The following is a 16198-nucleotide window of genomic DNA, read 5'->3' as shown; positions in this document are numbered from 1 at the left end:
GGCCCCACGTCACTCCGACGTCACGGACCTTGATATTTCCCTCGTAAGGGACCCCCGGAGCATAGAGGGTTAAGGGCCTTGCTCAAGGGCCCAAGAGTGGCAGCCTGGCGATACCAGGGCTTGAACCCCAGACCTTCCGATCGGCAACCCAGCGCCTTAACCGCTGGAGCCACTACTCCCCCTACTTACACTGAAGTCATACTATTGTAATAAATGCAGTATGCAGTTAGCATTGTCTTGCTCAAATAGGCCTTCTCTAAAAAAGATGTTTTCTGGATGGAAGCATTTGTTTCTCTAAAACCTCTATATACTGTTTAGCATTGATGGAGCCTTTCCAAATGTGCAAGCTGCCATTCCACAGGCACTATAATGAATTGAGTGCTGATAACAAGCCAGAGCATTCCTCTCCTCTTTAGTCCAGAGGACATGGTGTTCATGGTTTCCAAATAGATATTAAAATTTTGATTCATCTTACAACAGAACAGTTTACCACTTTCACTCATTACAGTTTAAATGAGCTTTGGATCCAGTGTTTCTGGATCATGTTCACTCATGTTTTCTTCGTTGCATAATAGAGATTTAAGAGATTTGCATTTGTGGATTACATGGCAAAGGGTATTCACAGACAATGATTTCCAGAGATGTTAATGAGCCCATGCAGTGATTTCCATTACAGAATCATGACTGTTTTAAATGCAGTGTCACCTGAGGGCCCGAAGATCAAGGGCATCCAATAGTGATTGTCTATATATAATAGAAAAATTGAAATTTCTCCAGATTCTTCAAACCATTTGATAATATAATGTCCTGTAAATAATGAGATACTTAACTGTTTTGCAATTTTATGTTGAGGAATTATTTTTATCCTTAAATTGAATTATTCTAAATTTCCACAATTTGTAGACAGTCTTACACAGATTGGTGAAATTCTGCCTTTCTTTACTATCTTAAATTCTCAAAGAGACACCTAGAGAGGCAGATATACCTTTTTTTTTATCTTATCTGTTTTCAATTTACCTAATTAGTTTTAAATATGTTTCCTCAACTGTTAATTTTAATAACACTATTCCACTATCCCAATTTGTTGCAGCCATCAAATCGAAAATGACCTACTTTTCCTTAAAATGGTACATTCCCTCATTTGGTACAATGTTTAAAACATTTGATGTGTTTTTAATATTGTAAACTATGTATGGATTAATGAGATTTGCAAATCACTGCATTCGTGTATTTATTTACATTTTACACGGTGTCTTATTTTATTTTTTATTTTTTTATATGTCCAAGTAAGGACAACTGATAAAACAGCTAGCCTGTCTGGTTCAAACACACAAAAAAGCTGCTGTAACACAGATTGAAAAAGTTCATGCTGAGAATGTTAATGCAGAGTGACCATGCTGAAAGACTTTACAATGGACATGTATGGATGAGAACTGAACCATGGAGCAGTGGAAAAGATGCCCTGGTGTGATTTATCATGTTTCCTTTTACATCATTTGTTTGGCCAGGTACATGTGTGTTTCTTACCTGGGGAAGAGATAGAACCAGGATGCACTATAGGAAGAAACCAAGCCAGCAGAGGCAGAGTGATGCTTTGGACACTGTTCTTTTTTGAAACCTTAGGGACTTGGGATTTATGTGAATGTTACTTTGACACATACCACCCACCTAAATATTGTTGCAGAAAGGTACACTCCTTTATTTCAAATATTCCCTAATGGCAGTGGCCTGTTTCACCTGACCTTCAAATTCTCCAGATCTTAATATGAATATGGTATGTGCTGAACAAAAAAGTGTTTATTGAGGACCCACTATTCAACATACAGAACTGCTTCTAATGTCCTAGTGCCAGATACCACAGCACACATTTAAAGGTCTTGTGGAGTCCATGCCTTATTGTCCAGGTCAGAGCTGTTTTCACCACACAAAGGAGACGTGCACAATATTATGCAGCTTGTTTTAGTGTTATGTCTGATTAATGTAATCACTAAATGCCAGGCTACTCCTTTGTGTTAAGGGTTTATTTAATATGAAGTCCAACATTATTTGCCTGCCTCGCTGATATTATTCTCATGGCAAACAGCACAATGCTGTGCAAACAGTATAATCAAAGCAAATATTATTGCCTGAGGATGTCCATGATGATGATAATACTACTACTAATAATAATAATCAACTTTCCATGCTAAATTTCCTAACAGTAGATAATAAGATATTTGCTATAGGGTAATGTGAGAGCATTACAATTGGTTGGCCACTAAGGTAAACAGTGCTTGTTGTTTGACATACTAATAATGATTACTAAACAGCCAATACTGGCTGAGAAGCCTCCATAAATGATTCTATTAATTCACTCGAGATTATTAGCTTATACATAAACAATCCGAGCAGCAGCATTTGACTAAAAGAGATAAAATGTGAGCTTATTTGGAAAATCAATTATTGAATTCCCATGAGTACACTAATGGATGATTAAGCTGCCTACAAAATAGTCTATATTATTATTGTTTTCCAGGTCAGAAAGTGATATTTTGCCCTCTTGTGGCAATCCTGTTGAACAACAAGAGCCTTTTATCAAGAAGACAATTTTGGGCAAACTGTCAGTCAAAGAAAATGTTATCAATGTATTCTAAATAGATTAATTTTTAAAAAAATGTTTAGATGTGCTCCCTTTCACTTCTCCACAATGGACAATTATTTGGATTTGTGTAAATAGGATCAGAGACCAAAATTTGCATATGAGGGACACAACTCCACCATGCAGCTCAGTGCCTAAGAAGATTATACAGGATTTACACACATGGTCGTTTTGGCATTAACAGTCTCAGTCGGAGCAGCACATTATCCTGTGCAAACGACCATTATGCGTTTAATAAATGAACAAGCAGTTTTCAATCTGTAGGAATTCTTAACAGCTTACAACATTAGGATTTACAACAGGAAGGTTTGAATATTTTTTTCTATTTGTTGTATTTTTTCTTGTGATTAACCTGGTAATTGTGTTATGTTTTAAGTGCTGTCATCTTTAATTGTAAGGTGATATGTGGAGAATTCATGTATCACATTCATACATCTAACAATATTCCTTGTGGTGAACATTCACTAGGTCAGCTCTGTTTGGCAACGTTTTTACAGACAACTGGCAACCATGTGCCTGTAAAAGTACCTCAATATGGTGACATGTGTCATGTGGTCAGCAGTCGTCTGGACTCTGAAAGGCCTGTTGAGCTGTTGGAGGTTTTTCTGGGTGAGCATGGCTTGTCTTGCTTGATACATTTTTACTATAATACTTGTAAGTCTGATATTGCTACTTGTACTTATTAAATATAGACTATATGGAAATAAACGTTGTGAAAAATGATCATATGATTCTTATGTGTTTTTGGGCACCCCATTCCACATTTAATACCCATTTGCTGTTATAATAAACTTTACTCATCTGCAAAGATTTTCCACTAGTTTTTGGATTGTGGTTGTAGATATTTTTCTATGGCTGTAGATACTTTTGTCCATATTGTGTTATTGTGTGTGTGTGTGTGTGTGTGTGTGTGTATATATATATATATATATTGCTTACATAATATGCTACTTTGGTTGCATTATAGGTAAACCCATACTGTGCCATAAACTCTACGCCATGGATAACGCATGAACCTGAACGTCATTGTTGTACCCATAAAAAACACTTAACAGGTTTTCTTGATTGATATATAATGTATATATATACATATAAAATATTTTTTTTTTAACCAACCAGGCAATGCACTGTTTACACATAAAGGTATTACATGGATTTCCCTTTACATACATGTAGTTAGAAATATAAATATGTAACTGTATGCAATGCTTCAACCTCAACATGAGGTGGCAGGATGACTACATTACAAATGCTTCTTGCATGAAAAACAAGACATTGCACATTACAAATATCTGGGAAAAAAAAAACATTTCTTAAAGAATCTGAGAGAAAAGACACCTGGGAGAAGTCACATCACAATGAGCACAGCTGTACCTTACACAAGAGGCTATTGAAAGCTGAGGGAGAGATTCAGGATCTGAAAGCTCAGATTGCCTATCAAAGGGCATCGTGGGAAACGAGGCTCTTGGAGCTGCAGACGAAACAGCATGATCTAAGGGATCGGGTATGCGCAGATTTATGTTGTAGTTACCATATCCATTTGTTAAAATTGACAAGTGATGAACTCACATTGGAAATGACATTTTTGTGAATGCATCCTTTTCAGCTGAACTTTGAGATTATCACAAGGTCATTGGCTTTACACAAAACAAGTGATTTCACAGAAATGAATGAAAGGTTCAGAGAATCTGACTTGGAGGAAAGACACAGTTTTGAGAAAAAGAAACATGGCTGGACCAGTAAGTTTTTCTTCGAGAAGTAGTAGATTTTCATTAGCTACATTTGGCAATACTCTTAGCAGGAAGCTCTTGATTACTGTTATTTGCTGGTTTCTGTAAGGTGGCTTGAAAAAAATACACCAACTGGATGTGAAAATTCTGCACGATGTGGCTTACTCAAACAGTTTCAAACAGGGCTCCTTTTGTACTACTCCTGACTCCAGATCTACATCTGCCATGTCTGTAAGCACAAGGTACAAGGAAGCTCTCTTAATCTCACTTCTCAATATACACTCACAAGATAAAAAAAAAAAAGTGGTTTGATTGTAAGATGTATGTTTGTTATTTAGTGAAGTGTGTACAGTCACAAAATCTCATACAATGATTTTCTTTATTCAGTGTGGGCTTACAAAGAAGTGCCACTTGTCACCAAAGAGCCTTTGTGCCACATTCCCCAATGGACTTGCAGATTGGCCACAGGGTTCGGATTTTGCTGCCTACAGGACGAATCAGCACTGGAACCCTGCGCTATCTGGGACAACCACATGGCTCAGCTGATTTCTGTTTGGGTGTGGAGCTGGAGCTGTCTGAAAATACAAAGCAAGCAGGCACCTATGAGGGACAGTGCTACTTTGACTGGTAATAGGCCTTGCTGCAAAAAATATCTCTTGGACATACAAATGATTAGAGAATGACCAAAAATACTTACAAGTATTTATTATTTATAACATGACCCTGTCTTTCTGTTTCTCGCTAGCAAGCCTGGACATGGTGCATTTGTGGCATTCAACAAGCTACTACTGGCCTGGGAGTAGACACATAAATTCTTTTTTTAACCCCATCAAACTGTCAAGGCTTGTGAGGAGCATCTTTTTGTGAGGATACACATACATGCTGAGACATTTCAGCAATGTCAAATTAAAGTGTAAAGTACTATTTGTAATGAACATTTTCCCACAGCCAATTCCCCTAACTTTATCATACCACAAGTACTTGTAATGCTGATTAGTTTTTAATTGCATTTCATCGACTAGCTCTGTACTTAAATGTAAGGAAATGGGCTTTGATTTGCAAATCTTTACACATGCTATTGCATTTCTTAAATTTTTTTTTTTTTTTTTGTTTATGGAAAACCCATTTTATTTATCACACACATTCTCCCTTACCCCCAATCCAGTGATGTAAGATATGCACTTGCTAAAAGAATTGGTTTTATCCTAGCTGTGCAAGTACAAAATAATAAAACATAGTTAATTGATTACTTTAATAGATCCCCAGAAAAATACCACTACCATAAAACAAACACATCTAAATTTGCCATGTCTTGCCATGTACTTGGCCATATGTGGTTCCTCTTATTTCGATCTGGAGCCCAACACCGACATGTTTTATATCCTTTTCCTGATCTGTACATGCTAACAAATATGACTGTTAAATATTGTTCAGTCATTGTATGAGAAATTAATTTTACTTGTGTGCTCCCTCATTTTTACACCTGAGGGAAACATCGTAACAAGGTTAATGACAATAAAATTCCTAAGAAATGAGAGTAAATGAAAAAAACAAACAAAAAAAAGGAATGGGTAGCAATAATATACATTTTGCTGAACAAACAAACAAAAAAAAATTTCAATCATTTTTCTTATTTTTTTTTTATGAAGTGTAATATTTCTATAAAGCAGACAGCTTAGAAAATAGTACAGTGGAACTGACATAAGAACAAACATCCAAAATATGCAAACTAATGCCAGTGTGTTCCTGTATACATTTGATATAAGTAATAGTGCAAAATGTCAAATATACAATGCAAAATGAAAGAACTAAAATTACTAATACAAGTATCATAACTAACAGTGAAATGATACCTTAGTAAATAGTTTTTTTCTTACACTGGTTAAACAACAATGCAGCACCAGCTACTAGTAATCAAACTGAAATATTAATGTAAAAGAAAAAAGGCTGGCTTAATACAGTCATTGTAATTTCATATTTTTAAAAGCCATCTGAACAAGTGCCAGACACAATAAGCAATATTAAAACATGTGTAGGCCACAATACTGCATCTTAACATACCAAATTAATAATATGATAAAGATGCAATGTGCATCAATGACAGATATTTAACAATAATCACACAAATCTTTATCAATACAGCATGATATACATGCTTTACTCAAATATGAACAACTTTTGTACTGGTGTCCCAAAAGTCTCCATACCTAGAATTTATTTAATTTTATTCTTTGCAATATGTAACTTTATTTACAATACATGGTTGCCATTTAAATTTTAAATACACAAACTTCTCCCATTAATAATTAATATAAACAAATTTTGGAAAGACACAAAAATAATAATAAATTTTTTTCCCATGGAATGGAAATTTTTTTTAGACACTCTGTAGATATAACTTGACTTTCTTGTCATACAAATTCATCACATTTACTATGTGATGTGACATTCAGATATCATCATAATTCTGGCCAAAGCCAAAACAACAAAAGAATACAAACATTGTCAAGAAATATAGCAGTAATAATAATGCATGTTCTAAAATTCGACCTCATTTACCTGTGTACTGTTTCACATGAGAAAAAAAATCCTTTGCTCGTATGAAACTATGTCTTTCACTATATAGCATAGAAAAATTAGAACAACTCTCCTTTGGACTTGTGTTTGAGAATCTCTGCTGCAAGTTTTTGGGCATCTTTCAGCTTTGGGAACATTCCCATAACCTTATCCACATGATATGGATTAAAAATTGCATGGAGTTTCTTCCTTGTCTCTTCTCGCTCTACTTCAAATGGTTCAGTGTTTGGATGGAGCCCTCCCTGGCTGCCCCCATAACCATCATTAGATCTGTGGGGTCCAACAGAATGGAGAGGGTTGGGTAAACTAACAGCTGTGCGAGTCTGAGGGAGCCACACTGTGTCAGAACATGCTTTTGGTTGGCTGTGATGAAGCCCATTAGGCTGTGCGTAATTAGGAAGGCTGTAGGGTCGATTGCTAGAGGGCCTACGGAACTGGAGTGCACCATAATCAAAGCAGTTGTGAGGGTGCTGGGAAAGAGGGTACTGATGGATGCTTGGTTGGACAACTGGCTCAGAAGAGCAAGTGCAAGCAAGAGGCACATCTGGCTGCTCATAAAACCTATTATTATGCCGAGAACTAATCTTGTAGGAATCATCATGTCCTCGAGATGCATCTGAAAACTGACTCTCATAGGAGCCAAGGCCAGAATCTGAGCTAGATAAAGGATTAGTGAGGTATGGGTTGTACAGACTTTGCCAGTCCAGAGAAGTGTTACAGGCTGGGTACTTAGTAGGGACATCATCCCAGTAGTGCTGCAGGCTTTCAGTGAGTTGGTCTCTTGGTATACGAACAGAAGGTTCCAGAGTTAGCTTGTACTCCAGCTCTCGCTCTAATGAGGGAAAGTATGAACTGAAGCCAGACTCTGTGTGGCTAGACCCTCTCTGGGAAACTCCCGATCTTCGTCTCTCTTCTGAACAGTAGTGGACAGAACTGGACAGACGGGCATTGTCCCTTAGTTCATCTGCAAGAGAACGTTGTGACTGGCTTGTACGTTCAGGGTGATAAAACTTGCATTTGATTCCGTATGTGCATTTCTTTCCTGAGAGAGACAAACAAAAAAAAAAAAAAAAAAAAAAAAAAACAAAAAAAAAAAAGTGAGTCATCAACTCAGTCATCATGGACAACATTATAAATCTCCCCATTAATGTATTTCTAAGCATGAAGCCAAAGTAAGTTATCACACAATTCACTAAGTTATTGATTTCAATGTACAGTAAGATAATAACTGTAATAAGGAAAAATGTATACTGTCAAAAAAGAGGTGTTTACCATAAGGACAAAGCTGGCGCTTGGTGTCTGGTAGCAGAGGTTTCTTTCTAAGGAAATTATCTAGGTATGGGCCATGGCGACCAAGAGGGTCATCTGGTGGCATAAACCTGTGCATAGTTGCGAGATAATTAGGCACATTTTAATTGTAAAAAAGACACATTAACAATAACAATAATGTACAAGCAATTTTTTTTTAGCAAACCTGAATACATGTAATATTTATAAATACGAATTACATTTAGGTCTATGTACAAACACAACATTTGATCACATACTTGTCATTGACAAAGGAGTACATGAGTAGCCCCTCCTCAATGCAGTGCTTCCATTCAGGCCGTTCACTCTGAAGGTCACGGTATGTGTCGTTAGATACAATAATGCCATCCAGTTCATAAGCAAGTTTAACGATGAATCGATCATCATAGCAGACCACTCGCTTTCCTCCTACCCGCCGGGATGGAGTGAATACAACTATCTTTCTCTTTTCGAGCTCTGCAAGAATGTGCTGATCTGAAACCAGAATCAAACAGGTCAATAATTTAACCAATCAAATTATTTAAATCAATTATGTTTTCTTCATCCTCTTTAATGGCCAATGATCACTGTTTCTGTGTTTGTTTCCTCTGGGCATATTAATGTACAGGTTTATAATGAAAACTTTTTCTTCTTCCTTTATTTGTTTTTCCACTTTATTTTGTTATTATAAAAAGGTAAAAAAAAAAGCATTAAGGATGTTAATGTGACAATTAATCCTGGTTTTATAATTTTGATGTCAAAGAAACTAAGCACTTTTAACAGTGGTATGTAGACTTTTTTTTGTACATTATAAACCCAGACACCTTAACAGGTGGCAAAACAAAAACAGCAGGAGACAACTAATTGGTTATCCATTACAAAACCAAAACACTGCTTTATTTAAAGTGCTGCCTTATATAAAATGTCTCAATACACTCTCAATAATGTCTCAATACAGTCTTAATGAGGAAGAATTGACAAATAAGGTATTTTGGCATAAATAAAATATTAAATATTATTATATTTATTGTGTAATAACCACAAATCACCAGAAAGAGAACAAATAGGGTGATAATTGTATCCTCTAAATCTTGATCTATCTATATCCCCTATTATGATTAATTCATTTTATCGTATGACCAACTACATTACCAAAATGCACTTCCGATATTATTCTCGTTCTTACCCTAATGTATTTTTGTTTGTTTGTATTTATAAAGCTTCTAATTCGGAACCTTTGCCAAACAAGGTTATTATTTCATCTAACAGAATAAACACAAACATTAGTAATACTAATCTATTTATCTAGAATATAACTATATTTATAAACCTATAATTAAAACCAAGAATAAAGAGAGACCAGCAAAAATATATTTGAGGTGATATGACATTCTCTACAACAACAAGAAGCCACACCTAGTAAATGACTGAAGGAAAATTAATGAATGGGACGAGCAGAATGACAGAAGGAAATACAAAAATATTGTTGAACTTCCTGGTTTGGGGAATTCCCGAAGCAGCCTCAAGGGAGGTTTATTCTTCCTGATAGAACAAATTGACTTCTATAAGGAAGCAAATATTTTGTTCCTGGAATGAAATTCATTTTCTTTGTACCCAAAGATCTAAATGATAGCTGGACTTTTACAAAACAAAATTGCAGTGCTTACAATGCTTAGTGTTTGAATTATTAAAACACTACTGGTGTTTTAATGTGAATTCATAGGAGGAGTTCATTTAAAAATTATTTGGCTAAAATATGAAATGCCATTTTTATAATGCAGCATTATAATATATCCAATTATTACAAAGTACTTAAGTAGCGAGAAAAACAGACTTGGAATGGATTAGAGAAGCATACTGTGACTCAATTATTTAATCACCTTTGGCTTAATAACAAAGGCACAATATATTATTCTATTTAAAACCAAGCCAGTATGACAAACAGATATTTAAAACATTTCTCAATCACTCTGTGAATGTCAGTCTTCATAAAGAGCAATACAACCTACTAAAACACATTTACATGCATGATTCAGAGACTGCTCAATGCATTCTTTAAATGCAAGTCTTTATCATGCAAAATCAGACTATTCAATACGTCAGCATTTGCATTTGGTAGAAAATGTGGCATGAATTTATGCTGCAAATGGTGAGGATTAGATGTTTACATGCATCATTCTTTGATGACTCATTTTTCTGAGAAGGGAGTGTCCTTACCTGAAATTGGGACATCTGGTCTGGGTTGCTCTTTTCGCCATGAGGGCACAAAAACAGTAATGCACCTGTGTCCTCTCTCAAGGAAGTAGTTAACTGCCAGCTCAATTCCACGACATGAAAAAACTTCCTTGTTCCCATGACTTACAGAGAAACCAGAAAGAGAAAGAGAGATAGGATTTGAAAGCAGAAATACATTCAAGGGAATTATTTACATATATGCAAAATATCATAAAAGCTTATTAACGGCACTGTACTGCCAAATACAGTCATTTATCTGTTGAAGCACAATGTTTCTTGAAAGCCAGCTAAAATGACTTGATGAATATGATATTATGAATATGATCCATAGCGGGAACTTTAAGACATCTCTTTATTTTTTAATTCTTATTAAACATTATTGCTTATTGATTCAGCATGAAGCTTAATTACAAATGTTTGTTACTTAGTTTAAAAATAAATAAGAAAAAAATGTGTCCTTTGATTGAATAAACTAATTCAGTAAAATGGACTAAACCAACTTTTTCCACACTACCTCATAGCCACATTGCTTCCATCAATCACAATGGGTTTGAGATCGCTGTCAAACTCTTCTAATGCTGGGGATCTCTGAATGTCCCTGAAGAGATCTTTACTGCTGGATCCACCTCCTCCACGGTGGCTAAATCCCGAGCTTCCATCTTCACTCTCCTGGCTTGCTGTCAGTGAGTCTCTGGCTCCGGAGCGCACCAGTTCTCCAAGTACGGCATTCGTATCAGTGTCCAAGCCCAGTTTCAGCAGGGCTGCTTGTACCTCTTGCGGTGAATATCCCAGCTTACGGAAAAAGTCCACCTTCAGCTGGAGCTCCGAGATGCCATAATGGCAAGCAGGCTGCATTCTTTAAAAGGACTTCAGCAAGAGCAGCACGTCAAGAAAACTGCAAGGTCAGCCTCATTGTATACGAGTAGATCTCGCTTGTATCAGCGTCTGTGACGGAAACCAGCAGGGCACAAGGGTCAACAAATTGTGGAATGTTTGAAGTCACATTGAAACGATCAGATTTCCCCTAAAATCTTCTTCTGTACTAAAAAAGTTACCATAAGTACATACTATAACACATTTATTATTAAGTTCTCACGTTTTTAGTTCATGTCTAAAACCCAGGAGGAAAACATGAGAGCTTTCATGAAAACCAGGGTCATGAATTCCCGACAGGAAATACATGTCAGTGATAACTATATTACAAGAAGACAACTCGTGAGAACTAAATAAACATATACAAATATATTTTTATGGGTTTTACGTTAAGGGCAGGTTCATCTGGCACTGACTAAAGTGTTAGTTAGTTAGAAAGGAAGTATGTAGAAAAACGGAGTGTGACTTTACCTGTCCTATGCGTTAGGCAAACAGAAATACAGTACACAAACATCGAAGGCAGTAATTCTGTAGACCTACCGTGTTGCTGACTTTATAAACCGCCCATTTTCAATCGTGTCTTCGACGGTGTATTAGTATACACCAAGTAAAACCAGTGAGAAACGCTGAATGTAAGGCAGTCTCAACAGCAAGAGTCGCTCAATAAGACATTTCTTCGCATTCCCTTCCTGGTAAAGACATTGCTCTCTATATAACCTACTCCTCCTCCCGGAAGCTCAGGATGGCCTACCTGTGTGACCTGGGCTAAACAAATCCCACCCATTATCACGGATTGTTATTTATCATTCCTATGTATTTTTTTAAAACTAATTAATTAATGTATTTTACATATTAATACGATAATTTCATTATCCGACGTAAAACATAAAAAACAACGATTTACTATAGAATTTATAAATAATGCATGAGCGAGGAGCGTGCGTGCTTCCTCTCACCAGACACAAGATGTCGCTGCGTCCAGCTGTGTCTGTATGGTTCCACTGAGGCCTAGTAGCTCATGTACGAAGATGCTCTTTTTTTGTTTTGGTCTGTCGTACTATTGCAAAAAGTTCTGGTCAAAGGAAAAGCGGAAAAGAGCTACTATTAGAGTTGCATTACCCCAATCTTGTCGGTGTTTTCTAAATGAGATCAGACCCACTCCCGCTGTTCACAGCCATTCTTTTGTTTCATTAGCTGTCTGAGTATATGGATAGACTGTCAGGCAATTTGAACCTGATATCAAAATCTCAGTATGAAACTTTTAATCCACACAGTAGGTTAATGTTAAAATCAGCGTGTATGCAGTAATGGGCATGTGCAATTTTTGCGTAGTTCTGCACAGGTGAGTATGGGTGAGATCACTAATATGTCCTGCTCACTGGGCTGCAGGTTAATGGTGTGTACAGAGTGAAGTTCCAGATCCTGAAGAAACTAATCAGCAAAGGTTGCCAGTCCACTGCACCCTCTGAGCTCTGTTGTCCATGGTCCCAGGTGTCTGCTGCGCTGATATTGCTGCAGGGCAATGAGCTAGAGCAAACAACGATGAGTTCCTCTCCGACTTCCCCTCTCTGCCTCCTTCCATCTTTCCTACATTTAGCTACCATGGAAACCCTCCTTTAGGCTCTAAGAATTTACAGAGGGGAGCCGGATGTGTAGAAACCATTTTCTTCCAAGCAGAAGTTCGGTGTGACCTGCGCTACTTAACTTGCGACAGTAGTTTTTCTCACAGTTGCCATTTATTCCACAGTTCCATTTCTCATTTCATACTTAAGATCTTTAATTATCCTTACATCTGACTAACACACCAGCTGGACAGTGTAAAGGCAGGTGATACAGTAATAAAATAATTGTGCTCCAAATAATCTAATTGTTTCAGAGTTCAAATGGAGATGCACACAATCGCGCATTAAACACAGCATGTGATGATGTGAGGGAACTGATGTTCTTGATTCCATTAGTACAACATGGAATCAAATGTGCAGTTTATTTTATTCATGGCTATTATGCTATTGAGAAAATAATTATCTGATGACCAACAAAAAGTTTAACAAAAAAAGACAAAATATGAAAAAAAAGGAGCTTTTACACCAAGCTTCCACAATGATTCCTGATTCCTTCACACACTGTCTAAGCTTTTAATTGAAATCATGACATTACTTGGTCATTTAACAGACTTTCTAAATTTAATACACTATCTTGTAAGCACACAGATTAAGGTATTTTTAGTAAGAAATCCACACCTCTCAAGGTAAAAAAAAAAAAAAAACACCAACATGTGCTGAATTACTCTCCTAGCATGGAGTTTTCCCTTCTTTTTCCATTGTCTCAAAATGACTTTCATCTTTCAGTATTTATTGCATTTCAATAAGGGATTCCTTACTCCATTTCGTAAGAGACCAGTATAGACTATAATCAAATTTTTTTTTTCTACTAGTGTTGTGGATATAGTTCAATTTTGGTGGCACTGCAATACAAAGAATTGATAGTAATGGATTCTGACAATGATGACACAACCTGTTTGTCATCACTGTTTGTCAAACTCAAACAGTTTCTCCTAAGCGTCCCTGCACTGTTCATATGTGATAAGTCTTTAGAAAGAACCAATTTTGGTGCTGCAAGCGATTTCTTTTATAAAAGATACCATGTTTGCGGAAGGAAAGTAAATGAATGTGACATAAAAATGTTTCTGAGGAGATTAGACACACTGCATGAAAATCTAAGACAGACTTTGCGGGAAGCTTTTGAAAATGATCGGTGTTCAGAGTAATACAGTATATTGAGTACAGTATATAATAGAATGAGATCCATATAAAAAAATGACTCACCAACTCAGCATTTGCTTTTTGAATCAAATTAAAACCTACTCCAATATTCTCTAAATCATTATCCAAATTGAATTTAATATATATTTTAAACACTTTAACAATACCTAAATGTTTGGAATCAGCGCTTTGTGCAGGCCATTTGAGATTTTCTACAACAACTTAGCAAACCATGTCTTAATGGACCTCTCTTTGTGCACATGCTAAAACACATTTGGACTTTGCCTCTTAGTTCCACTGATAAAAAAAAACAATGCAATGCTACAGCCTACAAGGACATCCTATAAAATTGTTTCCAATTTTGTGGATACTGTTTAGGGAAAGCCCACATATTATTATGTTAGTCAGGTATCTACATAGTTTAGTCCATAAAGTACAGAGGAGAGTCCAGCGTTCCAAGATGCAGAACCACTTATGGTGAACATTCGTTCTTTTATAAATCAGCGAGCCTTTGGAACACTCTTCCAAATGAAATTATTTCATGTACAAACTATAGCACATTTACACACATGACCAAACAGTGGCTATTAACAAAGCAAACTTGTAAGCACTGAATGACTGTGATACATACAATGTAGACTGTGAATGAGTGGGTGCTAGATTCATGAAGTGGAGAGTGTTTTTAATGATGTGAGTGAAAAAATGCTTTCATGTATGATACTGTATGTATTTTATGACCTATTGTAAATGTAACATCTGTCTAGGGACTGCAGGTGAAAATGAGCATTTTTTGCTATAACCTGGCACATGACATCTCTTCTTTTTTAGACTAATGTTTTTTGTGCATTGTCCCTGATTAAGTATAAATAAACTCATTCATTCATTCATTCATTCATTCATTCATTCATTCATTCATTCATTCATTTATTCATTTATAATATTCTGTTTAAATAAATAAATGTGTGCATAATGTCTAATTATTGATGTTTCACTGTGGAATATGTTACAGATTGGAAACATTATGAAATTTACCACAAAAAGTGCCTACTAAAGAATAATAAATGAATGAATAATCACTTAGGTTGGTATTCTATACTACTATTTATTTATTTTTTTTGTGTGATTTGCCTTAATAATGTCCTATCACAGAATATGACACCTTATGCCAATATGAAACATTGTTTCCACTTCTTCTATCCCATTTTGGAATCTGCTTAAGATTATCCTCAAATGTTCCAATTTATTCTCAATTCTGTTTCAGCATAACTGCAGCTCACCAGACCAAATTGGATGGCTCTTTATTTTTAAATTGCTACAATGGGTCTTTAACAATTTGTTACTACAGGTTTCCTTCTCTAAGACTGCCCGCCAATCCTATTGCCAAACCTATGCCTTCTATTTTAATCAATCTGACAGAAACATTGTTCTGCAGTGATGTTCCTATTTGGAGGAAGTGTGTGTATACTGGATGGATTATCCTTCACATAAGCCAAAATTATGATGCAAATTTATGATGCAAAATTATGATGCAAATTTAAAGGAAAAAAATACTTTCATTTAATTTTCTACAATTTTCTTTCCAATTTTCACCAATCTCCTGAAAACATTCTGTTTCTTAAACTGGTAGCTCTAAATTGCCCCTTTTTGTGAATGTGTATAAATGTGTATGCACATGGTGCCTTCTTTCCACAGTTTATTCCTGCCAGCATCCAGTGTTTCTGAGATGGGCTACAGATTCCCCATGACTCTGATTAGTCTAAAACATTTACTTAAAATAGAAGAATGAGCATTTTTATGCATTTTTAACCAGATAGTTACACTCTGAAATATTGAAGCAATGGAGTGTGAAGGTTTACTGCAGGAGGAGGTGAAAGGAGAGTAGATATGGTTTTGTAAGATAAAATACCAGTTTTGCTTATTACTGACATGCTATTTTAATCACTTTCAGTGGAATTCCCATAAGAGTAATTAACTGCAACGCTATAAAAATGAAAAAGAATGGCTGATGGTAGATCATGCCTTAAGTGCTTAAATAACAAATTTGTGCTATAAACACTTCTACTACTATCTGGCATCCACCCAATATGTATGTGCAC

The 16198-nt window shown here is 35.9% G+C and overlaps 2 protein-coding genes across 3 annotated transcripts; one reads left to right on the top strand and one right to left on the bottom strand.

Moving 5' to 3' along the window:
* Positions 1-1166: 1166 nt before the first annotated feature.
* LOC310726756 (uncharacterized protein) lies at positions 1167-6881 on the top strand. The gene is made up of 8 exons (XM_083542578.1): positions 1167-2944; positions 3107-3247; positions 3606-3693; positions 3958-4142; positions 4245-4377; positions 4478-4610; positions 4756-4995; positions 5114-6881. The coding sequence occupies exons 2-8, from the start codon at positions 3173-3175 to the stop codon at positions 5169-5171; spliced, it is 912 nt and encodes a 303-aa protein (XP_083398704.1). The 5' UTR covers positions 1167-2944; positions 3107-3172; the 3' UTR covers positions 5172-6881.
* zc3h12aa (zinc finger CCCH-type containing 12Aa) lies at positions 5937-12103 on the bottom strand. 2 transcript variants are annotated; one of them, XM_083542548.1, is made up of 6 exons: positions 11881-12103; positions 10982-11412; positions 10450-10589; positions 8493-8727; positions 8218-8324; positions 5937-7987 (listed from the first exon to the last, which is right to left on the bottom strand). In XM_083542548.1, the coding sequence occupies exons 2-6, from the start codon at positions 11320-11322 to the stop codon at positions 7005-7007; spliced, it is 1806 nt and encodes a 601-aa protein (XP_083398674.1). In that variant the 5' UTR covers positions 11323-11412; positions 11881-12103; the 3' UTR covers positions 5937-7004. The 2 variants fall into 2 exon arrangements, with proteins under 2 accessions (XP_083398674.1, XP_083398675.1); XM_083542549.1 differs by having other exon boundaries at positions 10982-11334; positions 11881-12070.
* Positions 12104-16198: the final 4095 nt, after the last annotated feature.

The sequence above is a fragment of the Silurus aristotelis genome, assembly GCF_946808225.1.
Source record: "Silurus aristotelis genome assembly, chromosome: 1".
In the NCBI taxonomy this organism is placed as follows: Eukaryota; Metazoa; Chordata; class Actinopteri; order Siluriformes; family Siluridae; genus Silurus; species Silurus aristotelis.
This window is presented reverse-complemented; position numbering and strand designations above follow the sequence as displayed.

Excerpts from the sequence above, each read along its gene's own strand:
- LOC310726756 (XM_083542578.1), top strand. The coding sequence starts at position 3,173 with ATGGTGACATGTGTCATGTGGTCAGCAGTCGTCTGGACTCTGAAAGGC. Across the intron at positions 3,694-3,957 it reads CCATAAAAAACACTTAACAG|AATCTGAGAGAAAAGACACC; the intron begins GTTTTCTTGATT and ends CATTTCTTAAAG. Across the intron at positions 4,143-4,244 it reads AGCATGATCTAAGGGATCGG|CTGAACTTTGAGATTATCAC; the intron begins GTATGCGCAGAT and ends CATCCTTTTCAG.
- zc3h12aa (XM_083542548.1), bottom strand. The coding sequence starts at position 11,322 with ATGCAGCCTGCTTGCCATTATGGCATCTCGGAGCTCCAGCTGAAGGTG. Across the intron at positions 10,590-10,981 it reads GGAAGCAATGTGGCTATGAG|TCATGGGAACAAGGAAGTTT; the intron begins GTAGTGTGGAAA and ends TTTCTCTGTAAG. Across the intron at positions 7,988-8,217 it reads GCGCCAGCTTTGTCCTTATG|GAAAGAAATGCACATACGGA; the intron begins GTAAACACCTCT and ends TGTCTCTCTCAG.